Here is a 27,611-nt window from a genome sequence, read left to right as displayed (position 1 = left end):
AAGTGAATATGATTCTAATTAGGGTTTCTCTGTATAAGGGTTTCTCTGTATAAGGGTTTTGTAGAGAACAGAAAAGGTGTGGATTTTTCTCAGATAGAAAAACATCTCCTTCTCTTTCAGACAGCTAATGGAGAGAGAGGAAATTAGAGAAAAAGCTCCCATTCTATTAATCTAGCCAAGAAGGGTTCTTCTCAACCTTCCATTAAGTCCTAACAGACATAAAGGAAGGGAGATCAAGTTAACCTACTCGGTGTCTCAAGTAGAGGAGCTACACTTGAAGCTCTGGATCTTCACACGCGAATTGGAAAGGTTCGAACGCGATTAAAGTATTTATCCCTCTTCTAGTTAATTGATTAGTTCTTGCTTTATGATCCTGGATATCTAGTGTTAACATATGATGTTTGAGATTCCGCTTAGAACAGTAGATAGTAGTCTTAGAGACGTACAAAACCCTACACAATCTTCATTAAAGCTTCTTAAAGCTCCATTTCTCTCTAAAAATTAGAAGTAAAACCAAGTAAAGCCAAGCCTAAACTATAGGAATCGACCCTTTCTCACTCTAGAAACCTAATTTAAAAGAAAACAAGTAGACTCAAGAAAAAAAAAATCTAGAAAGATAAAAAACTCAAAGAAAACAAATGAAGGAACTAAAAAGGGAAGGGTCAAGAAGCACGCGCCGGGCCAAGTATCTTAGGTCCGACCCCATACACCCTTGGACGACCAAGGGTTGTCCCTTCTTCCTTCACTCTTTATTGTCCTTCCTTCCGGCTTTGCTCCTTGTTCTTCCTTGCTCTATAGGCTTCAAACTCTAGAAACTTGATGGAGCCGATGATAGAATGTGCTGGCTTATTTTCTTTCCCTATCCAAAAGTCACTTTACCAAAATGCCTTTGGGTTTAATTAAAGAGGGTGCCTTCAAGATCATCTTCATTTCTCGACTTTTCTCTTCTTTTTTATTCTTCTTTGTCATGAGCTTAGGCTTTGATTGTTATTTAGAAACCAAGGGGTGCCTTCATCTTATGTCTCTACATCTCTAATTTCTTGAAAGGACAGAAATGTCCCTCGACTTCTTTCCTCGATAACTTGCTCGTCTGAACTCCGATTAGACTTTCGTTTTTGCCATCGAGTTCACCATGGACTCTACTTGTCATTCGAACACTGAATTTGACCAAAGTACCCTAGTACATAATTACCAAATACCCTTGAGCTATCGGTTTCGGTCGCATGAGATGAAAGTGATAACTTGTTCTTTTTATTCCGACATACGTGTCTAGTTCCATTTTTAACAAGAAAAATACATAAACTATTAGAAATAACAGTCGAAGCGGACTAATTAGTCTATGTTAGGCGCTTCAATTGTGATATTTTCATGTCACATTAGGTTTTCTTTGTTGAAATGTCACATCAGGTTACCAGTAACAAAACAATAAGTCTAGACGGCCCGTGTTGGGGAACAGTCAAGTGAATCGTTTTGTCCACATGGAGAAAAGGCCAAAAACATTTCCCAATTGGGTCCCACAAGACAATTGACGTGGGGAGAAAGAAATTTTATTTTCTCTCTCATACCCCTTGTCAATTTTAACAGACGTCTCCTTCAAACCACTTAATCTCAACGGCTGATATTAAAGATGATAAGGCACACCTGGCGGCAGGGTCACCATTTTAGGTTGGTTTTTTTTTTTTGTTGAACTACCATTTTAGGTTGGTTGGTGCTTGAAGGGGGAAAACTCTTCACCTATGAAACCCTAGTTCTATCCAGTGGAAACTCTTCCATTGAAAAAGGGACTGACTTCTTCACTCTCTCATGATTCTCAAAAGCTTTTTGGGCTACAAACTAATTTAGTTGGTTTGGTTTTGTGTTCTTCTTTTTGAAAAATTTTGGTTTTGTTATTAGTAAGACATCTTGATGTATGATTAATTAGGGTGGAAAATTAGATCTGTTAACCATGAATATTTCATACAAATTAGTCGTTTTGTTAACTTATATTGGTTTATGAATGTAAGTGTTTATAAATTTTGTTCCTTCAAGTTAGGTTTTTCTTGCTCATGATCAATTTATCACATTCATAAAGTAGGTTGAACAAACAAATTATTGAAAGTTGAAACCCATTGGATTGAGAAGAAAGACATAATTTGGGTTCCCGTTCGACCTCAAAAAGAAGGTAAAAGTGGAGACCTCATAAAAATACAGGAGAGAGGAAATAAAAGGGGTTTCTCTCTCCCCACGTCAATAGTCATGGGGGACCACTTCCAAAAAACAAAAAAAAAAAATAGTCATGGGGGACCCAGTTGGCAATTTTTTCCCCCCACCCGGTAGGAACTACGAGATCACCCAAGGAAACTCCGTAACCAGGGGTCACGGACTCAGTTGGGCAGTAAGGGCCTTTAGAGGGAACAAGGAACTCCTGAGCGCCCCTTGCTCTCAAAGGTTCTCTGAGACCTTACTAATAGCCTTACTAAGACTTTTAATAAAAAGTGGTTAGCGCATACCCTTTCTTGGTCCCTCACTCCGTTCGGTTCTCCATGTCGACAAAACGGTTCACTTGACGGTTCCCCCAACAAGGGTCGTCTAGACTTATTAGTAATGCCCATTGAGTAGGACCCTACTTTTGTCCTGTTAATAGAGGCACATGCATACATGTGATTCCTTCCTTCATTTAGCATATATGAAGGCTGCTTTTAAAAGTACAATGTTTCATTTCATTCTTAGAACTTAGCTAAACTGTTGAAACATAGCTAAACCATTGAAAGATACCTTAAAGAAGGCGCTTTATCATGTGGTTTAAATCCTCCCTATCATTCTTCATATTACATCTACTCAGACAATACATGGCGGCCTATTTTCAATTTGATCATCTGCTTTCTTCTCTATACCTAAATTTTTTCATCAATGGATGGGCACTTTTTTTCTTGTTCATTGTTCTTCCTTTTTTCTCTCTAGCTTTTTACTTCCAAAAGAAGAGCCAAGCCATAAACTACATACTTTTCTTCGGTACCTTTCCTTCTCTTGTACGGAATTCACACCGGCTACCTGATTGGTTATCTGAGGTATTTATTTCACTTGGAAGCACAAGAGGTTCTTTCTTCATAGACGGACCCATTTTCTCAAAACTTAGATATCTTGCAACTTGTCATCCTCAAAATATAGAATACATACTTAAAACAAACTTCAACAATTTTCCGAAAGGCTCAAACTTCAGACAAGTTTTCAGTATTCTTGGTGATGGGTTGTTCAATGTTGATTTTGATGCATGGCTTCTACAAAAAAGAATGGCTCATGCAGGATTTGCATCAATGGAGTTTAAAGTCCTAGTCGCTAACATGACCCGTAAAGTGGTAAAAGAACAGTTACTACCATTTCTAGATCATGCTGCGAAAAACAGGTTAACAATTGATCTGCAAGATCTGTACTTAAGATTTTCTTTCGATAATAATATGTGTCTTATATTTGGTAGACATGAAAAATATCTATCTATTGGGCTTCCTTTTAATGAATTAGCTAATGCATTTGATGATGCACAAGAAGCCTTAATATATCGGCATGCAATGCCAATATTTGTATGGAAGTTATTGAGTTTCTTGAGAATTGGTACAGAGGGGAAGTTGTGTAAAGCTCATCGAACAATAGATCTTATATTTCAAGAATATATTTCACAGAAAAGAGAAGAAATTCTTAAAGGAAAAGATACTGTTGATCTCTTATCTTCTTACATAAAATCAAATGATGGTTTGTCCAAGACTGATAAGTTTATGAGAGATGCCATGCTGAGTCTATTTGTAGCAGGAAGAGATACAATTGGATCAGGCCTAACTTGGTTTTTCTGGTTGGTTTCTAAAACACCTTCTGTTGAGATGAAAATCCTCGAAGAACTAAGGCTTTTGTTGTATTCAAAAAACGTTAGAGAGGAAGACATAGAGAAAAAATGGCCATGGATATTCGATTCCCATGATTTAAAAGGTCTAACATACCTTCAGGCAGCAATATTGGAATCACTAAGAATGTATCCTCCAGTTCCTCTTAATAGCAAATCTGTTGTTACGGAAGACGTACTTCCGGATGGGACCTCAGTGAGGCCAGGAATGCAGATATTAATTTCATTTTACTCGGTCGGAAGAATGCCATGGATTTGGGGAGAAGATTGTTTGGACTTCAAGCCAGAGAGATGGATTGATGAAGATGGGAAGCTACGTTTCGAACCCATGTCGAAATTTTTTGTCTTCAACAAAGGACCAAGGACATGCTTAGGTAAAGATATATCTTTCACACAGATGAAATCTGTTATTGCAGCCGTGCTCTTTAACTTCCATATTGATGCCATAGAGAACCATATATTTCCAAGACCAGCTATAATTCTTCATGTGCAAAATGGGTTGAAGGTTAACATAAAGCGGAGATCTATGAATTATTCAAGCCTCGTTTAGGTACACATATATCTTAGTTTAAGAGCTCTTCTCTTAGGGCAAGTCCAATGTAGGGGCTCGGGCTCCCAATTTTGAGAGCCCCTGAATTTTGGGAGTACCTGATTTTTTTCAACTTTAAGGTTCCAACAAGGGCTCAAAAATCCAAGTTGTGTACATGTGTGGTGTACGTGTGTGGGATTTGTGTTTCAATTTCAACCATGAAATTAAGATTTATGTGGTGTACGTGTGTGGGATTAGCTTAAATATGTATTTGAGTTTTCAATCAATGAAGTTACTATTAAAAAAATTTACATTTAAAAAATAAATAAAACATATCCAAATTTTAAACAAAAAGTTCAAAAAAAAAAACAAAAAAACAAAAAAACAAATGGAAATGGGGCGGATCCCCAAATGGCCATTGCGAGTTCCCAACGGCTACGGCTTTATTTAGGGCTGGGAGCCCGGGAGGGTGGGGCTCCCAGCCCCACAGGAGCCCAACCCCGAGGCCGGGTCAATAAGTCTTTTGGGTACAGACGACGTCTTTTGGGCTTAACCTGTGACAAAAGAGACAAAACACACGCGACCGTAAGATCTTAGGGGAGGACACCGGGATGGTGTCGGCCTAAGGGGGCTACGACTGTTAAGTCAGTAAACTTGCAAATGACAAAGTATGAATAATAATTTGGACATTGAGCTTTTGAGTTAAATATGCTATCTGAACAAGACGATCGTTTGGAGAAGAGGTGATACAACCAGGTGTATGCATGCCTAATTCTCTGGTCGTCGAGTGAAATAAAGTGCTTGCACCCCTTAGTCGTGTGGAGAGAGAAAGTTCACTTGTCAGCTGCTTGATCAAGTGGTCATCAAGAGAGAGGAAGATCACTCGTCTTCCTTGATCAGGTGGTCGTCAAGAGAGAGAAAGTTCACTCGTCGGCTGCTTGATCAAGTGGTCGTCAGGAGAGAGAATGATCACTCGTCAACTGCTTGATCAAGTGGTCGTCAGGAGAAAGAATGATCACTCGTCTTGCTTGATCAGGTGGTAGTAGCACTCATTTGTCGCCTGCTAGAGGTTTGGATGATCGATGTGATAGAGAGAATAAGTGGTTAGTTGATTGCAGGTGAATTTGGATGTCGACTGTTGTTCTCTCCAACTGGATGCAAGTGAATAAGATGTCGGGTATTGTTATCCGTAGTTGGACGCCTTAGTCGATTACATGTTGATCCTTACATAGAGTTTTGTGGTCAACTGTCCGTTTTGGTCAACCGTCACCTGGTGGTGAGTTGTTGCCTTGAATGTGGTAACGCACAGAGCTATTACCATGATTGGGAGTATTGTAACTCCCATCCAACGGATATATTGATGATATTCTTGGCCAACTGTCATCTTGAATAACAGTAACGCCTCAACGGGTATATGGGAAGCAGGTCCACTTATGAAATAACGACCCACCTGTTTGAGCAGGGTTGACCTTTTTATAAAGGGCTCCAAGGCGGACCTCTTTGTTTAATACACGTATCACACCTGGTGCTTGGAAATGAATGGACCAGGTCCGTTTATCATTTAGTTCACAGGTTTGGCTTTTATGTGGCCCATTAATCGTGGATTTCTAGGGGCGCTCTTGATGACGTATTTTGGCCCATACAATTTGTCCCCCACTCTCTAAGTCGACGGAGTGCGGAGGCTTAGAGAGTAGTTCTTCAAAGTCCTAGAGACTGATTCGGAATTTGGTCTCGTTATATTTGTAATCTGATTCGTGTTCAGTGGGGGAGCAGTAGCGACTAATATCGCTTTCTCAGTTGCTCAGGGGTCAAGAATACTATGTCGGGTTGATCCGACGTTTTTGTAAGTTTTCTTGAATATTCTTGGTTACTGACAGGCGGTTGTAGATTAGCGGCCAATGAGCTATGAGAAATCGTTAGTAAATATACATTTGTCAAAAACTTGACGGACAAAGGAAACTATTCGACCAACATCTATGCGTTGGGCAGAAATTATTTGACTAGTTAACCGTGCTAGTTTACATAATTATGCATTCCACGAATCTTGATTGCAGATGGGTAGTTCAAGTAATAAAAGGCATCACATGAGGTTTCAAGAATAATTTGTCAAAAGTGCTAGCCTTGTGACAAAATAGTATGCCCAAAATATTTTGTAAAAAATAGTTGACCACAATAAAATTAGTTGGTTGAACAAAAAAGTCGGGGTTGAAGGTCGGATGTTGGTCGCGGGACAAGGATCGACACAGGTAGGCCAAGGGAGGCGATTGACTGAGGTGGATATAGCTTAACCTCGGGTCAACTATGATGATGCATAAATTGTCCAGACGTTTACTGACGCCAAGAAGTCAAAATTGGATCTGAAGACCAACGGGTCACCCCGGCTTAAGATAAACAGAATGGTTACACCTCGCTACCTACGCCCCTAACTGGGAGGTCAGTCCGAGGTAACACCCCTGTTTCATCCTTAGCACGAACAAATCAGCCCTGGGAATCTAAAAGGAATGAGGGGGATCCGCATAGGGTCGGGAAAACTGTCCGAAAATTCGAAATCCGTCCTAACCGCCCGATCTGAGGCGACCCGGCGACCGAACTAGATTCGGCGCGGGTGTACCTGGCCCGAATTTTCGGGCGGGCACGGGCGGTATTCGGGTAGGGGGGCTTACCCGAGTACTGACCCATAAAGACCGCCCGAAATTCAACTTCGACCCGCCCGACCGAATCATGTCCGAAACCGGCCCGACTGAATCATACACGCCTGCATCGGTACCCGAACTATACCCGCGACCCATCCCGGTACCCGTTACCCGCGACCCATCCCGGTACCCGCTACCCGCGACCCAATCCTCTAATGTCTAATCACTTTATGATCCAACGATTGAGCATCAACAGCCGTTGGATCATAATATCTTGCCTATAAATACCTCTCAAACCACGAGATTTTTTAACCTAAACCTAAAAACCACCTCACTCCCTCACCGACTTCACTGCCTCATCTCCCTCAAACAGTAAGACTAGAACCTAAAAGAATAAAACCTTAAAGACTAAAACCTAAAACTTAAACTATGTTTGTTTTAGACCTAAAATATAAGGATCAACATCACGTTTTGGATCATTTCGACGGAGACGGCTCCTTCTGGGCTTCTTTAAAGAAAAATGGTTAGTAAACCAAATCTCTTTGTCTTAGATGTATTTATAGATGTGAATCATTTGTGATGCTAAAATTTTTTTTTTGTTTTGTTACATATGATCATAGTGAGAGTTTTTCGGCAAAAGTCTAGACTTTTTTACCGATCCCACCCAAATATAACCGAAATTGTTTTGGGCCACCCGAAGGCCCAAACGGGTTTTTCTTAAAATAGATTTGGGAAATCATTGAGAGTCAAACCATGTCTTTCCGAAATTGACCCGGGCTCTTGAAAAGCCCAAACAGAGTTTTTTCTTGATTTCATTTTGGAAATCATAAAAGATAAAATCGGAACGCACCATTAGTCGAATTCTTCGAATTTAGACTTAAGGTCCGTAATGTGACATAGAGATGTCGATAAAAGTATCTCCCGGATTATCATGCGTATATAATAGTTAGCCTTGAATTATATGAATGCATGTGATGTGAATGTGGGAACTAGTAGGCCATAAAAAGTTTTTCTTTCATTCTTGTTTTAAGTACGGATTGGTACAAATTTGTAATAATTTTAATTTCAAGTTTATACGATCTGCGTATCGTTTGAGTCTTGTAATTAGAGTTTAGGGTCTATGAGTCCATTAAGAATCTCAAGAATGGAAATCCTAATTTGAGTGGGAGAAATTAATAGAGTGAAGGATATATGTCCTTAAAGTCTGAAGGTATATCCTTCCGAAGGAATGTCTTTCGACCAAGATGGCAATGTGTACGATTTGGCTCATAGGATAATGATGACTTTATTGGAAGATCAATCAATCCGGTTCAATTAGGAGTCGTAATGCTTAGCTAGAAGCCGCTTACGATTGTCGGATCACTTTGGTTATCCGCGGCTAACATAGGTCGTCCCTGGCCGGCCACACCATGGGGAAACCCTAATTAGGGTTTTCCTCATATTAAGAGTCCCAGTTAGTTTAACACTGACTTGTACTTATCTTTTCTGAGGGACTTTTAGGCTAATTTGAGTGGGACTGTACTAACATAATGTCTATATAAAGCCCCATTATGAGTTCGGAAAAGTGGTGGAATTCTTCTGAAGAAAATCATTTTCTTCTCACAGCTATTGGAGAGATAGGATTTCAGAGAAAAAATTCCCATTCTATCTAACAAGTCTAGAAGAAGCAGTTCTTCTTCTCAAGAAGGTCCTAGCTGACTGAAAGAAGGGTACGAGTTATACAATTTGGTGTCTCAAGTAGAGGAGCTCCACTTGAAGCTCTTTATCTTGCGAATACTGGTCGGAATTTAGTTCGTGGGAAAGCGATTAAAGGTATTCGTCTTCCTTCTAGTTCATAGTTACTTCATGTATAATCATGGATAACTTAGTGTTAAACATTAGATGTTTGAGATTTCGCTACCAACACTAGTTAGATATGTATTAGATACTTGTAAAACCCTTCAGTGGTATCAGAGCCGTTTGCATGAAACTATCTTTGGCTACAACAAATTAGATTCGAACTTAAGATTGATGGATAGAATTGTTTGAATAGAGATTCGGACAAAATTTTGATTAGTTTGAAAAATATAATTCCAGGTTAAGCGTACTTTGGCACTGCCCTTAACCCGTCGTCCTGGGTGAGTAATTTTTTACTGATCATACTCCTATGACTCTTGGTTGACGAATTTCACAATTTAGTGTCATATTCTCCCTTTAGCCCCGAAATCCAAAACCCTTTTGCTGACTCGTTGAGAATAACCATTTAGACATGTAAACCTCTTCATAGATCTACCCGTATTGTTCCGAGGTAAAAGATGACACCCTGCTTGGGCAGACCCACCATCGATGAACAAGAACTCAACAGGTGTCTTAATCTGCGTAGGCTCATACTCAAAATTCTTTTTGGGACTATTATGTAATTTATCAAGTTGTGTTATTGTGAACTCTAGCAGAACCATTCATGATTTATTACGTAAAAGTTTATATGGGTTTGCGTAATGATTTATTAAATCTTAGTATTGCCCCTAAACGATCTCATCTTTTTAGGTTATTTCTTGTTCGCCTATGGTTCGCTCGGATTCATATGCTTGAACCTCCATTGATTACTTCCAGTTGAACCATGATCTCATCGTTCGGTTCATCAATGGATTATAAGACCATATACTCTAAGTATTATTCGGGCACACACACTTGTGCTTAGAAACAAGAATCAATTACTTACCTAAAGGTATACTAATCTACGCAATCACATATATTCATACATACAATAATATGACATTCATAACATAAGATAAAGTATTATCCTAGATTCGTTTCTAGGTTTGCTACGTTTCATATAGCTATGTGTGGGAAATCGTGTCACCTCTATGTCTAATGGCCTGTAATATCTATTTTCGTAAAAGTCAGACTAACGGCACATCATGTTTCTTCCTTAATGATTTTCAAAATCGATTCAAGGAAAAACTCCGTTTGGACCCTCGGATGGTCTGGGTCAATGTCGGGAAAATATGCTTGGAACCGGGAGAAAATTATTTAAAAAACTCCCACTCGGGTCAAGGCCCAAAAGCCCTCGAGCCAAACTCCTACCCAAGTCAACCCTAGTCAAAGTCCATTGGTTGGTCTCGGGTCAACCCCTGACTTGTCTCGGCGCAGCCTAGGAATAGGGACAACACGTTCCAAATGTGTTATGTCCCTCGGTCAGACGCGTCCTAGCCTGGCTAGACGCGCCCCAGCCGGGTCAGACGCATACTAGACGTTTCTGACCTAGGACAGTGAAGGGGATTGTACTAGGGTATCTCATACACCTAATTGTCTAGTGTTGGTAGCGGAATCTCAAACATCTCTATGTTTAACACTAGTTTCCAGGATCTATACATGAACATACCAATGAACTAGATTGGAAAGATGATTACCTCTTAATCGCTTTCCCACGAACTAAATCCCGACCAGTATTCGGAAGATAAGAGCTCCAAGTGTAGCTCCTCTACTTGAGACACCGAGTAATGACTTGAACTCCCTCCTTTCAGTCAGCTAGGACCTTCTTGAAGGTTGAGATGAAGAACTCCTTCTTCTTGACTAGATACTTGAGAAAACTCATTTTCTCTCTCTCTTTCTCTCTCTGATGTATATTCTGAAACTCTTTCAGACACTCAGAAAAGATCACACAAGTTGGCTCTCTCTTTAGATTGTATAATTAGGTATATATATAGAAATCCCTAGTAGAGGTATTAGACTCAAACTAGGATTCCATAAACCTAATTATAAGGCAACACCCAAAATACCCTCCTTTGGGTCACTTAAAGTGGCCGGCCAACATAGCCCTTTATGGGCTTCCATGGTCGGCCCACTTAGGGCCTAGCCGGCCATCACATGGCCGGCCCTATTGCCTAGTTCGGCCATCACATGGCCGGCCTACCTAAAGCCTTTCCGAGCCTCCCTTTTGGGCCCGGACATGTTTGTCTCTTCGGACTTCTCCGAATCTTTCAGGACTTACCAACAATGGATCCAATCCACTTATTTGCCATTATCCATCTAGTCAATTCTCTCCGTTCAAATCACTACTCTGATGTGTAACCCTTGTAGGATCCGGTCTATGTTAGCCGCGAACAACTCTTGATTCGACGATCGTAGTTGGCTTCTAGCTAAGCATTACGACCCCTAATTGGACCGGACTAATTATCTTCCAAGTAAGGTCATTAAGATCCTATTCGCCAAATTGTACGCATTACATCCTTGGTCGAAGGACGCTCCTTCGGAAGGATACCATTCCTTCAGAATTAGGCATTATATCCTTCAGTCTCCCACTTGTACTTAGAACAAGTGCAATGCTCGATTCCCATGTTTTTTCGTATCTCATCTGATATGTCATATTCATCAGACTCTCTTGATCCCGAGAACAACTTCCAATCCAAACGATTAACTCTTAATCTGTTTGAGCATGGTCATGCATTTTTCAGTTGTTTCTCATCAAGTGGCCCGGAGATACTTTATCCAGATTTTACTCAGGAAAACATAATCCATTCTTGTACTCCCACTCAATTTCATGTCTATCCTGTCTCCCCCAGTATCCCGCTTTTATAACCACTTTTTATGGATGGCGTTTGACGGTACCAAAGTTCGACATTCCTTCCATAAACTGAGTGAGTACTCATGTTTTGAGGAATCTCTCCAATTCGCTTAAATGAGAGTTATGACATCTTATAACTTCAACTCTTGAAGTACTCTCATTTGGCGGGTTTCCAGTGTATCAACTATACACCCATGAAGTTGACCTTTGAATACTCCTATTCCTATAGCCCAAGAAACAGCGCTATCTTGTCAATCACTCATGCTAGTGTTCTTAAGTCATTATTGTCCAATTAATGACCTGGACTAGGGATAGTAAGAGGTGTGCTTCCATGTTTACTTAATAGGGTTTCTTTTATTAGATCACGTATCTAATAAACCTACCTGGAACACTCCATCCTTTTGAAATGTCGTCTAAATTCTAAACCACAATTTAGATGACGAAATAAACCCAGTTTATTTCGGATAACAAGAGTCTGTAAAATTTGAGCACCCGCGTGAACTCCTTCACGTTCTCAATTTTACAAGTCATCTTAGGATTCTCCTTCCTTGATCCTAATTCCTTAGATTCGAGCATCTCATGATCGTTCTAAGGTGACAGTTTAGTTTCCTTTTCACTTCGCTTTGTTATTATCTTGCTTTCGAACTCTTCGTAAGCTATTACGATAATATCAGTTTCTCCAACTGTAATTAGTACTTCCCAAGTTCTAATTTTACTTTCTTATCTAGTAGAGTTAGTAACGACTCCCAGCATGAAAAACTCTTTTCCACCTGTTAGTCCTTCCTAAAAGATTTCCTATCTTTATTTTCGGAAGATTACTTTTATGACTTTCTTCAATCTTCTGACTTGGGTGACGACATCTTTTCGTACTCCAAGTACTTCTTAGATGTTCGGGTAAACAACAATCATCTCATGATCGTTTTTATGTTTTCAAGCATAAGTGTCTCTCCCATGTTTATCACGGAAGCTGGGTAGAATTTCTCTCCAAGAGATCTTCTTATTCAGACCTCTTCAAAACTCCTTTTGAACGAGTCTTTATCATCCTTTGGTCTATCTCCATAGACTTTGATGCCCATGGTTAATTTACCCTCATCTTCTGTCCTCTCGTGTATGTTTCCTACATACAGGACATGAAACTCGCTTGTTTCACTCCCACTTACCTTCTTGTCGCACAAGATTTAACCATTCTTACTCTTATCTCTTTGGATTTCCGATCCAATTTCAGAGTGGTTTCTGCTATAGTTCTTTTGAATCTTCTCAAGACTCATTGGGGTTTTTGAGCAACCTTCTTAACTCCTTAAGAAGTTTCTGGGCGATTGTCCCTTGAACCGTTCAAGGCAACCTCCCTTTTCACGTAAGCCGAGTAACTCTTACTCCCTTTCGTTTTAAGCCAAGTAACTCCTTACTTCCTTTTGTTTTAAGGCAAGTAACTCCTTACTTCCTTTTGTTGCTCATTATCGAATCCTATTCGATTTTTCCTCCCACTTGTCTTCTTTGAAGGACCTTCATTTTAATGAAGACACCATCGAGAGCAACAATCTCATTGTGTTTCGATGATTTGTGAGAAAACCCCGTTCTTTCTTTCGAAGAACTTATGTCTAACACGCTTTAGACATTAGAATAATTGACAAATTTTAGAACTCCTTCTAAAATAATATCCATATCCATATGGACTCAATTATTAACTATAGCTTTTTTAGGTTTTTAGTGGGTTGGCAGATACGTATTAGACTTTTGTGTTTTCGGAAGAGCGATAACTATTGAACTCATGATCTCATCATATTCTTTAGTCACCCAGACCCACTTCTCGATTTAGGATTTGTTTCCAAAACTTCTCCAAAATCAAGTCTTACGTCCATTCTAATCACATTAATCGTAGACTTCTATGTCTAACATTATTTTCTACGATTAACTGAACTCTTGTACTCTTACAAGATTAAAATGACTAAGTTGGATCATTCGGTATAATTACTTAAAAGTTAAATAGGCTCTTTTAAGAACATCATAAAATATCTCTTATTTTATTCACTTCCATAATCTCATTACAGAGTCAATATTCTGAAAAGAAAAAGAAATACTAAAACTGCTTTAAAGTATTGTCTATCGAGTCTATGATCCTTCTTGAGCTTTTTCAGCAACTCTTGCCTTCTTGGCTTTTGACCGGTTCATCTCCTCTTCAATAAATACTCAGCTCCCTCTTGCTCCTGTCATTCATAATGATAAGAGTCTTTTAGGTATCATATACCTTGAGGAATTTGTATTTAATTGAATAACTTTTAATAATTTTTACCTTGACCGGAACTCCCAGTTCCGTCGTTTAATTCTTCCAAAAATCGCGGGCAATCTCTTAATCGAATATGAGATGTACTACCGCACACAAGACATCTCTTGTTAGGAAGGATAGTTCTGGGTTTCGGTGCTTTCTTGCCCATTCTTTTGCCAGATGGCTTCCTTCTCCCAACGTCTTCCGTTCCCGTATTTACAGTCTCTTGAACACCTAGAATTTCTTCTAGAGTTTCAGGGGGGCTGAACCTACTTTAAGCAACTTCCAGAATCGCCAGCAGACTTTCGAAGGATACCCGGCCAAACTTATCTTCAAAGTTCGTTACTACATCCTGAAACCCTTCATCTAATGAATTCAGGATGATGTCAACAACCATGTCGACTGGCATAGGAGACCCCATCCATTCCATGTCTTTGAAGTGATCAATCATCTCCAAAACATGATAACGAACGGATTTCCCATTCTCCAGTCGCATTCCCAGTGTCACCATTGTGATTCTAAATCTTTCCATTCGACATTGTGTTCCAAACACTTCTCTTAGTCGTCGAATGATGGTGTATGCTTGCATGTCAATGAACATATAAGGGTGGCAATTTGGTCCGAACCGGCGGTTTTTTTCCCAAACCCGTCCCTAATGGAACGGGTTTTACCGCCCCGTTTATTAAACGGTTCGGGTTTGGTATGAAGTTAAAAAAATAATCGGGTTCGGGGCGGGTTTGGTATTAGATAGTAAACTCCGCCCCGAACCGATTAGTTATTATGTTTCTAAAAATTTAATCTTATATTATCAATTTAACTATGTTATATTTTATATTATTTAAGTAGTTGTAGTGCTTATGATTGATATACTCAAAGTCTTATAAAGTTTTGTTAACGATTGTTATGTTACTTCAAACTAAAATAACTTTTGTGAAACAAAACACAAAATATTTTGTTTGAACCCGACCCTACTCATGTTATATTAAACGGGGCGGGGCGGTAATGGTTTAGCAATTTTTAATTGGGGCAGGAATGGTAATTGAATATCCACCCCGATTAATTATTGGGACGGTAATGGTAAAACCCGTTTGCTAACGGGACGGAGTTGGGAAAGGGATGAACCGTCCCAAACCCGCCCCGTTGACATCCCTATGAACATATCTATATATTTTCTTTCCATGGCCATTAGCATTAAACCGGTTACTGGCGCTGACTTCCTTCGAATATCGTCTACTTGCTTACGTTCTTCATCAGAAGAAGTTTCTGAAAGCACGGGGATCGGAATGTCCAATACTTCTGCGCTTTCTCCTAGAACCTTTCTCAGGTTCCTCTCCCATTGAACGAAGTTGGTATCGTTCAATTTCTCAAGTATGGTATAGAGGTTGAAGATGTTCTTTGTCATAATTAAACTACATGTAAGAAATGTGAAAGTGATTAAACTTGTTATCCTGGCAATTTTCTTAATTTTCCTATATTATTCTACTTTTGTCGTCCCCTTAGAATAATATTATTCCCAGATCCCATTCCTTCGAAATTAAGCGTACTTTGGCACTGCCCTTAATTCGTCGTCCTGGGTGAGTAACTCCTTACTGATCATACTCCTATGACTCTTGGTTAACGATTTAAACATTAAACCGTCCTTTAGCCTCGAAATCCAAAACCCTTTTGCTGACTCGCTGAGAATAACCATTTAGACATGTAGACCTCTTCATAGATCTACCCGTATTGTCCCGAGGTAAAAGATGGCACCCTGCTTTGGCATGACCCACCATCGATGAACAAGGGCTCAACAGGTGTCTAAATCTGGGTAGGCTTTACTCAAAATTCTTTTTGGGCCTTATTACGTAATTTATCAAGTTGCGTTACTGTTAACTCTTGCATAACCATTCATGATTTATTACGTAAAAGTTTATGTGGGTTTGCCTAATGATTTGTTAAATCTTAGTATTACCCCTTAAAAGATCTCATCTTTTAAGTTTATTTCTTGTTCGCCTATGGTTCGTTTGGATCCATATCCAAGAACCTCTATTGACTACTCCCACTTGAACCATGATCTCATCATTCAGTTCGTCAATAGATTCTAGGACCCTATACTCTAAGTATTATTCGGGCACAACTCCTTGCGCTTAGAACAAGAAACGATAATCTTATCTAAAGGTATACTATTCTACGCAATCACATACATCCATACATACAATAATATGACAATCATAATAAACAAAGTATGTATCCTAGATTCGTTTCTAGGTTTTGCTATGTTTCGTATAGCTATTCGTGGGAATTTGTGACATCTCTATGTCTAATGGGCTCTATAGTTTCGCATTCACAATACTCAAACTAGAAGCACATTACGTTTCTTCCTTAATTGTTTCCTAAATCAATATGAGGAAAACTCCGTTCGGGCTCTTCTCTAACCCGGGTCTATGTCGGAAAAAGATGCTCGGAACCGGGAGAAAAAGTCTGAAAAACTCCCTTTCAGGTCATGGCCTAAAAGCCCTTGAGTCACACTCAAAAAGACCTAAGTCAAACCTGGTCAAAGTCCCTTGACTGGGATATCCCAGACGCGTCTTCCACGCGCTGGGACGTCCGAGACCCGAGAGTCTCGGACTCCTATTTCGTGTCAGACTGGGATATCCCAGACGCGTCCAAGACGCTCTGGGACGTCCGAGACCCGAGAGTCTCAGACTCCTAGTCCGGCTCGGACTAGGATTTCCAGTCTGTGTCGGACTGTCTGTCCGAGACGTGCTGGTCCGGCCCGGACGCGTCCTGGATGCGTCCTGTCCGGTCCGGCCAGCTGGGTTTCAAAACTCTTTGGAAATCCAACCGTTCCAACTGATTTTCTTTTTGTTTTTCTTTGTTCCAGTTGCTGTTAGGTACTATTTTTGATAAATTCATCAACCAATCTTCATGGTTTTGATGATTTTTATCAAAATTCTAATACCCTAAAGCTTGTTTATGAAAACTCTTTTCACAAAACTATGTTTTTAGTGTTTCTAGGTCGTGAATCTCATTCAAAACCCTAATTTGATCTCATCAAACTATGCTTGAATCTCTATTCAAACATCATAAACACTAGTATCTAGTTGTTCAAGTATGAATCTAATTCGTCTAGTCAAAGATAGTTCATGCAAACGGCTCGTGATGCCACTGAAGGGGATTGTACTAGGGTATCTCATACACCTAATTGTCTAGTGTTGGTAGCGGAATCTCAAACATCTCTATGTTTAACACTAGTTTCCAGGATCTATACATGAACATACCAATGAACTAGATTGGAAAGATGATTACCTCTTAATCGCTTTCCCACGAACTAAATCCCGACCAGTATTCGGAAGATAAGAGCTCCAAGTGTAGCTCCTCTACTTGAGACACCGAGTAATGACTTGAACTCCCTCCTTTCAGTCAGCTAGGACCTTCTTGAAGGTTGAAATGAAGAACTCCTTCTTCTTGACTAGATACTTGAGAAAACTCCTTTTTTTTCTCTCTCTCTCTGAGATGTATATTCTGAAACTCTTTCAGACACTCAGAAAAGATCACACAAGTTGGCTCTTTCTTTAGATTGTATAATTAGGTATATATATAGAAATCCCTAGAAGAGGTATTAGACTCAAACTAGGATTCCATAAACCTAATTATAAGGCAACACCCAAAATACCCTCCTTTGGGTCACTTAAAGTGGCCGGCCAACATAGCCCTTTATGGGCTTCCATGGTCGGCCCACTTAGGGCCTAGACGGCCATCACATGGCCGGCCCTATTGCCTAGGTCGGCCATCACATGGCCGGCCTACCTAAAGCCTTTCCGGGCCTCCCTTTTGGGCCCGGACATGTTTATCTCTTCGGACTTCTCCGAATCTTTCAGGACTTACCAACAATGGGTCCAATCCACTTATTTTCCATTATCCATCTAGTCAATTCTCTCCGTTCAAATCACTACTCTGATGTGTAACCCTTGTAGGATCCGGTCTATGTTAGCCGCGAATCAACTCTTGATTCGACGATCGTAGTTGGCTTCTAGCTAAGCATTACGACCCCTAATTGGACCGGACTAATGATCTTCCAAGTAAGGTCATTAAGATCCTATTCGCCAAATTGTACACATTGCATCCTTGGTCGAAGGACGCTCCTTCGGAAGGATACCATTCCTTCAGACTTAGGCATTATATCCTTCAGACAGACCATAGGCATCTCGGATGGGATGCCTAGGATGCTTGATGGATGCATGTTGGATGCGTTCTAGACGCATCCAGACCATCAGGTCATCAGTGCACCCTCTCGGACTCCAAGTCCGAGAGGTGTTGGAATAGTAAGACGCGTCCTACACGCGTCTCAGGTTGGGACAACACGTAAGCCGTCTCGGATGCATGGTCCGAGATGCGTTGGTGCATCACAGTCGGGTCCTTGACGCTTCTGTGCACGGACGGCATAGGCATCTCGGATGAGATGCCTCTGGACGCATCCAGATGCGTCCTAGACGCTTCTGGTCGCTCCAGACGCATCTGGATGCTCTAGTCGCATCCTAGGTGCGTCTGGTAGCTTTTAGACGCATCCTAGATGCATCCGATCGCTCCAGACGCATCCTAGATGTGTCTGGACTTGCGTCCAGGGTCTTGGTCCTAGACCGAGACCAACTAGGATTCCAAGACGCGTCCTAGACGTGCCTGGAGCGTCCGAGACGCAACCGTCTCAGACTATCCTAGTCCGTGTTGGACTAGGATATCCCAGACGAGTCCTAGACGCGCTGGGATGTCCGAGACTTTCTTGTCTCAGACTTCTAATCCGAGTTGAACTAGGAATCCCGGTCCTTCACTGACTGGAATTTCCAATCCGTGTCCCACCCAGTCTCAGACGCGTCCTGGCCGGTCTGGCCAGCTGGGTTTCTAAAATTGAAACCTATATTTGTTCCCTTCTTCTTTCCTCTCTGTTTTTATTATCCAAGCTGCTGTTTTTGATGAATGTCTTCAAAAAGGGCTATGTACAAGGATTACAAGGCATAAATTATCAAATATGACGTAATTTCTTTAGAAGAAAGTTTGGGCTTCTCACAACCGATCAAGAGAACAAACTGTTTGTTGCTTATGATGGTATCATCCTAATAGATTGCTCCGAAAGGATTATTAGTAGGATAAGTGGGAGAAAGAATCGAATGAGTCGAATCTTCTTCGACCAAGGGCCACAAAATAGTGGGAGGAAAAAAGCTGTAAAGAAACAGTAGTAGCCACCTCACAAAGCGAATGAGATTCGCGAGAGAACTCTCAAGTAGTTGAAAGTTGCTCAAAATAGGAATATCTCAAGGAGTTGAGAGTATTTCAAATAGTTGTGCTTAACCTAAAGGTCCTTAAAATTTATCTACAAGATTAGAAGATTGAAATTTTACTAATAAAAGATAAACAATGTAGACCGGCGCAGAGACGGAAACCAACTCGATAATTGACTAGGAGTCAATGTCTTATGGAATCCTTCCTCGGAAACTTGATAATTGGGCAATAAAGAGAGAAACCATTGGACAGAAATTAGTTTTCAAGGAAGAAAACTGAGAAGGATGGAAACATGGACATTTCCCAAACTAGACGAAAATCCACATAAGTGTATGTTTAAAGTCCATAACTAAACACAAGGAAGTCGAAAAGTCTCGACTTTGGTGACTAGTAGACAAGCATGCTTCGGAAGATCCACCAAGGGATGAAGCAAGCTAGAGTTGGATTCTTCGATTCAAAAGAGGATATCAAAGTCGTTCGATTCTTAGAGAACGAAGAATATCTTGAAACGCAGGATTTCAAGAAGATTAGTGGGAGAAATTCTTTTCAGGTCTGTTCTGCAGTGTACACACAAGAATTAAGAACAACATGGAGATGTTGGAATCAATTAAGAGAGGACCACAATGGATGAAAATGTTTTAGGCATCAATGGTCTATAAGCATAGACCAAAGGATGATAGGACTAAGATAAGAAAGCTTGGGATTCTTAAAAGTCCGAATACGAAAGATTCTGAAAGAGATGTTCGACCCAAACTCATGGCAGATAGCGAGGCAAGACTCAGATTCGGGAAACTCTGGTGACCAAGCACGCATGTGAAAGATAATTATGTTGTAGGCATAAGATCGGTCATGTGAGACATGATTTAGCATTTGCCCAAGACATCGTGAACACTTAGAGTATTAAGAGATGTTGACATCCGATCTCAGATAAGACAATCTGAAACCACAACTGACATCCTGAAAGGCTAGGAAAAGTCAGAGTAGAGAAAGTTGAACATGTCAATGCAAACTTCCAGACATGGAAAGAAAGTAGGCAGAAAGTGTTTATGGCCGGGAATTGTTGCAGACTCTACAAACGAAAGAATGAAAGCCTTATTTCTAGTAAGGGGTCACTAGACACTATCAATGGAAAATCAAAGAAATCGACCTTCGATTTGTTGATATGCAAAGTTTAATCGGACTACATCCGTAGTCAACTAAACTGTCACCTAAGATAAAAGTATGAGATTCATACTAAGTGTCCAAGGCATGAGGTATATTCGGAGAATAACCTTGATTAGTAGATTGAGCTGGTAAAAAGTATTTTTCGGAAGAGGCTCAAGTTTACAAACTCTTATTATCAGAAATAAGTTAATTATTTCATAGTCGTCTAAATTTGGTTTACTATTTAAACGACAGTCTGCGTATAATAAAACATTCTGAATAAGTTCGTCAGACACGTAATCTGATGAATGAAATCCTATTAAGTGAACTTGGAATATTTAATTATCATCTCCCTAGTCCAGGTCGTTGCATAGACAACAATGACTCAGGAAGACAAACACGTGACTCGATGAGATAGCGCAGTTTCATGGGCTATAAGAATAGGAGTATTCGAAACGACTACGTGGGTGTACTATTGGGAATATACACCGAATAACCCTCAAATGAGAAGTACGTCAATCGTGATGAACGTCAAAACTTCTCGTTCACAAGATTGGAGAGATTCCTCAGAACATGAGTGTTTCACTCATCTTATGTAAGGAATGTCTGACTTTGGTTCTGCCAAACTCCGCGCCGTCAAAAGAGGTTATAAAAGCGGATATTGGGAAAGACAGGATTGACATGAAGTTGAGTGGGAGCACAAAAATAGACAGTGTCATCCTAATTACATTAGGAAAACGTGTCTCATGGCCACTTGATGAGTAGCAACTGAAAATGGGTGGTCGCGCTCAAATGGATTAAAAGTTAATCATTTGTCTTTGACAGTTGTACTCGGGATCAAGAAAGTCTAAAAGACATGACGTAGCAGATGGGAGACAAATTGACAAGGGAATCGAGCATTGCACTTGAACTAAGTACAAGTGGGAGTCTGAAAGATATTCCTTGTAAAGGAGATGTCCTTGAAAGAGATGTCCTTCAACCAAGAATGCAATGCGAGCAATTTGTCAGATAGGACAATTGATGAAGAAGATCATCAAGTCCGGTTGGTTTAGGATCGTAATGTTTAGCTAGAAACCAACTACGATCGTCGAATTACGAAGTAATTCGCAGCTAACTTTGACCAGATCCTACATCGGGTTACACATAAGAATGGCTATTTAATCGGATGTTATGATTAGTGGGAATGAGATAAATAATCATGGGAGAGTCCAATAAATATGTCTCATAGGCCTAAAAGAAGTTTAGGTAACGATAGCACAAAAAGCCCGAAAAGCAGGATTTTGGGTCGGGAACAAAAGTGACTTTTTGGGCCCGGATTGGGGCCATATTTGGGTGGCCGGTTCCCTAATGGGGAAGGTCAGATCTGCTAATTTTGGCATGTTTTGGACGAACACACACCAAGGGAATCAAAGAATAAAAACTAGTTTCTATTTTTGACTATTTCCTTAAAACTTATTCAAAAGGGCTTTTATGGAACTTCTAAAGAATAGGTCTCTTAGGGACTTGAATAAAGTGTTGAATTTCTCTACGATCTTTCTTACTCTACTACATCAAGTAGAGAAGAGAAAGTGAGCTAATTCCCAAAAGTTATCAACTAGTCAATTAAAGAAGAAGGAGTCCTTCTTATCAAACCACCATTGTTGTTCTAGCTAATAAAAAGGTGGGAGATTAAGTAGACCATTCGGTGTCCCAAGTAGAGGAGCTACAATTGGAGCTCTTGGTCTTTTAAAAGCGATTGGAAAAGTTCGAGGGAAAACTAGCGATTAAGGTAATCTCTAACTCTTAGTTGATTACTAGCTTATGCATGATGATCCTGGGAATACTAGTGTTTGACATTGGATGTCAAACTAATCTGCATACAACACTAGTAAGTTACTCCATAACCCTATACTAACTACCGAAAGTTCTAGCTAACTTGAAGGTGGGAGATCAAGTTGATTGTTCGGGCATCTCAAGTAAAGGAGCTACAATTGGAGCTATTGGTCTTCGAGAAATCAATCATATTAGTTTGTGGGATTCAGCGATTAAGGTAATTCACTAAACCTCTTAGTTCATATTTGTCTTATGCATGAGATCATGGAGAAACTAGTGTTAGACATTAGATGTCTGAGATTCCGTTTAGAACACTAGGAGATCATGACCCTACAATAAGAAGTATCCATGAGGTGGTTAGGGATGGGTTCGAAATCAATGAAATAAGGAAGATGTTTTGGGTTAGGTGGTTCTCAGCTTTGGATAAGGTCTCGATTTAGGTTTGGGCAGTTGGATATAGATGCGTTTTTTGGGTTGATCTTGTTGATATCAAAAATTGTCACTTTGGTATCAGTTAGATAAAAGATTACTTGATGTTGGATCACGCCTTGATGAATGAATTTACTTCATTGATTAGTCTCGCTCCCGCTATTGCTTCTTCATAACCTGGGGAGAAAACCTACAAGGAGCGATCAGAAACCTCTCGGCGCTCAAGACAGTTAGATTGTCCTTATAGTCAAAAGATTGAGTATTGAATGAACCTTGGAATATCGTACCTTGTTTAAGGGGTTTTGATGCCCTTTTTATAGGCTGCTTTGACCGACTGTTGATAGACGGTGATGATGAGCGGTTGAGATCCACCATCTGGAATTGAGACTACTCTTTCCTAATTAGCAGATTTAGAGTTTTTCTTTGGAGTCATCTCGTATCTTTAACACTTATGAGTTCCTCTGTTTTAGGATCCTTGATAGACATTTTCCAAGATGATGGATCTTCTAGGATAAAACTGATTACCTATCAAGTTAAATATAGTACCTCTTAGTTTTGATAGGTTGTCGAACTTTGTAAGCAATACGAACTTCAGAACAATGATCCTTAAACTTTAATGTTTGAATATGAATACTCAAAAAAATACTAAAAAATAATGTAATTTGATTGCGCAATTCTCATGGTATTTAGAAGTATAGATGCCTATAAACGATTGGATGTTTCAAACAGATCTATCTAGATCCAATGCCTCGAACACCTACCGTTAGATCCCCCAACGGATCTACCATAGAAGGCTCCCAACATCTCGATCGTAGGATCACCCATAGAAGGTGCGACCAACGGATCTACCATAGAAGGCGCCCAACATCTCGGTCGTAGGATCACCCATGCATGCGAAGTGAAAAATGTTGCAAACAACAAAAACAAGGTCTGAAGTTGAATAAAACATTTATCTCCAACTACTAGAACATAAGGAGAAAAACATCCTATAAAAACAACAAAACATATAGGATGGATCAAAACAACAAGTAGGAAACTAAAGCACACATGACCTACTTTTATTCTTCATACCACACGTACATATATATAATATACATAGTCACACTACACAAACTAAAACCTAAATAATATCTATACTCCTAAGTCTTCTAGGTGGAGCTTCAGTTTCTTTCTTTGGCACCGTCACATTCAAAACTCCGTTCTCCATAGTACACTTAATCTCCTCTACGTTTGCATTTTCCGGCAACCTAAACCTCCTCCTGAAACTCCCACGCCTTCTCTCAAATCTATGCCATTTATCATTCTCATTTTCTTCTTCCTTTGTTTGCTCTCCACTTATCTGTAATATGTTTCCATCTTCTACTTCTACTTTCACCTCTTCCTTTTTCACCCCTTCATGTAAAAATAAATAAATAAAAAATTACTAATCAAGAGTTCACAAGGAAGAATTAAACAAATGGAATATATTACCGGGAAGATCGGCACGAAAGATGTGAGCTGTACTGGTTTCGCGCCAGTCAACGTTGGTGCGAGCAATGACGGAGGCGGGATCGCCGCCGCTGCCACCACCTTGGCGTCTTCCTGGAAAATCTAGATTGCGATTTCCAAAGTCCCAAATATCACTAGAAAATGGGGAACCGAAGTCGTAACCATAACTACCACTGTCTCCACCGCCTCCGAACCATGGTCCAAGTGAAGTCATCTTCTCTGTCTCTCAACCTCAACGTTAATTGCCAATTTGTTTATGGATACAAAGGGAGAGAAAAAGGAGTTGAATGTTCATTGGGTTTATAATTTGGGTGTATACGTGGAAAGCAAATTGAAAGATTGAGGGATACGTGGGCGTTGTTGTTGGACACGTTGGTAGAGAGGTGAGTGTTATGGTGGCAAAAATGTGAGCTTCTTCACTTGCCAAGCGTGTAGCATTGCTTTGTTATACGAGGGAATGGGCGTTCGGCCCAAAACTGGGCCCAAAATTGAAACCCAAACTAAAATCGGCCAAAATTGCGAATTAGGTCCAACAGGTCAGAGAGCCACGCGAAATTAACGTGACCCCTCGATTTTCCATCAAATTTACGGAAGCTGTCATCCAGAAATTTACGGAATTGCCACTCTGAAAAATCACGGGATTCTCCACTCCGCATTTTACTTTCTCTCTCTATTGTTTTACTTTCTCTCTCTAATTCTCTTTCCAGATTTATTTCTCTTTATTTATTTAACCAAATCTTAATTTTTCTCCTAATTTAACCAATTTCTAACTAATTTAGATTTTCTCTCTCTCTCTCTAATTCTTATTATCTCTCCAATCTCAACAAATTCCTCTCTTTTCAAAATTTTCTCTTCAATCTAAACAAATATTTCCAGATTGGTTCAATATTCATTTTTTTTTCTAGATTTGTTTCTTATCTCAAATTTCGAATTTTTCTCTCTAATTTTTCAGATTTATTAATTTAACCAATTCCTAATTTCTCTCAAATTTTAACCAATTTCTAACTAATTTCGAATTTCTTTCTAACTAATTTCTCTCAATTTTTTTCCAGATTGGTTTTTGTTTACGGAAATTGTTTAATTTACTGGGGATTTCTTGTGTACTAGACACTTTTGTGTTGGGAAATTTTCTGGTTTATCAGAAACTGTTTAATTTACTGGGGGTTTCTTGTATACTAGACACTTTAGTGTTGGGAAATTTTCAGGTTTATCGGAAACTGTTTAATTTACTGGGGATTTCTTGTGTACTAGACACTTTTGTGTTGGGAAATTTTCTGGTTTACCGGAAACTGTTTAATTTACTAGGGATTTCTTGTGTACTAGACACTTTTGTGTTGGGAAATTTTCTGGTTTACCGGAAATTGTTTAGTTTACGAAAATTTTTCTTGTGTACTAGACACTTTTGTATTGGAAAGTTTCTTGTTTACCGAGAATTGTTTTATTTACTAAGAATTTTCTTGTATACTAGACACTTTTGTACTCGAAATTGACTTGTTCACCGGGAATTGTTTTATTTACTAGGAATTTTGTTGGGTTATGTAATAGACACCGAATTTCTCTCTAGATTTTTCCTATTTTCCCTCTCTCTAAATTTTATTCCTTTTTCATATTTTCTCTCCAGATTTTTCTCTTCCCATATTTCCTATTTTTATTCGTTTTATTTCTGTTTAAACATGTTTTCTCTCTCCAATCTTACTACTTTCCTTTTCTCAAAAAGATAGAGATGATGGCAAGAATATAATCGATTTCGAAATATTTATATATAGATACAAAATTTATATATCTTCTTCTTCTTTTTCTCTAAAAAATTTAGAGAGAGAAAGAAAAAAAAAATATTCCAGATTTCAAAAATCTTTCCAAAATCTGGGTGGGGGGCTTAATTACTTTAGATGGAATCTTTCAAAAATCTGGGCTGGAGTTTTAATTTTCGCCAAAACTTAATCCCAAATTTTCAAAATTTGAACGAAATAAGAAAGAATCAGCGTTTTTGAGAAGGTTTTAGAGAGAGAAACAAAAAAACAGAGTATTTTCGGGATTTAGATATATTTAGAGAGAAAGATGTTGTTTTTCGATAATCTAGAGAAAGAAATAGTCAGTTAAGAGAAGGTTTAGAGATATTTAGGTGAGATTTTGCGGGATTTAGAGAGATGTATAAATAGAACAAGAGGATAGAAGAAAGATAAAATCTTCCAAAATCTGGGCGGGAGACTTAATTTTCGGCAAAAACTGCTCCAAAAGTTCCAAATTTTGAATCCAAAAACTGGTTTTGAAAAGGTTTTAGAGAGAGAAACAAAAAAAAAGAGAAATTAAATGCTCCCTCACCATCAGTCACTGAACGCGTCAGGAAGGAAACAGTAAGAACCAGCTTTCCATGGGAGGGGCAAAACAGGTATAAAAAATTTTAAAAACCTGAAAACTCTTAGTTGTCCTGACATTTGGACTTAAAACGCATTTCGGTCCTTGTTTGGGCTGTAAGCGTATTGAAGGCTGAAAATTTGGACCATTCCCTCATTTTTTTGTCGTTATATTTGGCTAGTCGCCACATCACTTTGTCCCAAAAAGACAACCCGAGGGAAATAAGAGAATAATGAAAAAAGAAAGGGGAGAGAGAAAGGTGGTAGTTGTTGGCGGAGATGGTGTAGGAGAACATGAATGAAAGATTTAACTTTAGGGTTATTTCTCTAATGGCCCCCAACTTTGTGACCAGCTTCCCGCCTGGCCCCCTACTTTACGAGAAATACCCATATGGTCCCCTTCCGTTATAACACCGTCACTCTCTCTCCTCCATCATGTTTTCTCTCTCTGCCAAGTCACGCCACATCATCTGTTACGCCACCTCATCATCTTCTCCGGTATAGGTCGCCGGCCGGCCAAATTTCCGGCCGGCGACCTTCAAATTTTTTTCTCTCTCTAAACTCCGGCGAAGGGGTCCCTTCGCCGGAGTTTAGAGAGAGAGTGAGGTGAGAATAACAAAAAAAAATATTCTTTTTAGAGAGAGAGAGAAAAAAAATTGAAGGTCGCCGGCCGGAAATTTGGCCGGCCGGCGACCCATGCCGGGGAAGATGATGAGGTGGCGTAACAGATGATGTGGGGTGACTTGGCAGAGAGAGAAAACATGATGGAGGAGAGAGAGTGACGGTGTTATAACGGAAGGGGGCCATATGGGTATTTCTCGTAAAGTAGGGGGCCAGGCGGGAAGCTGGTCACAAAGTTGGGGGCCATTAGGGAAATAACCCTTAACTTTATACCTTCATGTTTTTTTATAATAGAAGAAAATCACAATGGCAGGAAGTAATTAACGTAAATATAGAAATAATCTTAATTCTAGAGTGTATCCATATCTTAGAGATATATATGAGAATATTTCATTGATTTGTATCTTGGATAGGAATATTTGACTTAAATACCACTTTTACTCTTATTACCCTCTCGCTAATTGAACGAAGATCAAACCGAAAGTTCAATTTGTAAATAACTTGATAAGACGATTCTTTGACGTATTCTTCATAAAGACAATCATGGAATTGGTTCATGAACACGCATTTTTGTGTAGATCGGTATAAATATTACGGTAGTAATAACGAACAAACATGACATAGTAACAACGAGAAAGGTGGCACTTGGTGAGCATAACCACTCTG

The 27,611-nt window shown here is 39.6% G+C and overlaps 1 protein-coding gene and 1 pseudogene across 2 annotated transcripts; one reads left to right on the top strand and one right to left on the bottom strand.

Moving 5' to 3' along the window:
- The first annotated feature begins 2,701 nt into the window (after positions 1 to 2,701).
- LOC147530717 (alkane hydroxylase MAH1 pseudogene) lies at positions 2,702 to 4,731 on the top strand (annotated as a pseudogene). Its single transcript, XR_015228260.1, has one exon. The product of XR_015228260.1 is annotated as an alkane hydroxylase MAH1 pseudogene (transcript).
- An 18,682-nt stretch (positions 4,732 to 23,413) lies between these two features.
- On the bottom strand, positions 23,414 to 24,226 carry LOC147530716 (18.1 kDa class I heat shock protein-like). Its single transcript, XM_086650928.1, has 2 exons — positions 23,953 to 24,226; positions 23,414 to 23,874 (listed from the first exon to the last, which is right to left on the bottom strand). The coding sequence occupies exons 1-2, from the start codon at positions 24,182 to 24,184 to the stop codon at positions 23,603 to 23,605; spliced, it is 504 nt and encodes a 167-aa protein (XP_086507054.1). The 5' UTR covers positions 24,185 to 24,226; the 3' UTR covers positions 23,414 to 23,602.
- Between the last annotated feature and the right edge of the window lie 3,385 nt (positions 24,227 to 27,611).

The sequence above is a fragment of the Eschscholzia californica genome, unplaced genomic scaffold (assembly GCF_041429995.1).
Source record: "Eschscholzia californica isolate CP2 unplaced genomic scaffold, dmEscCali1.0.p SCAF_6, whole genome shotgun sequence".
NCBI classification, from domain to species: domain Eukaryota; kingdom Viridiplantae; phylum Streptophyta; class Magnoliopsida; order Ranunculales; family Papaveraceae; genus Eschscholzia; species Eschscholzia californica.
Note: the sequence above shows the minus strand (reverse complement) of the source record. Positions and strands in the feature narration are given on the sequence as shown.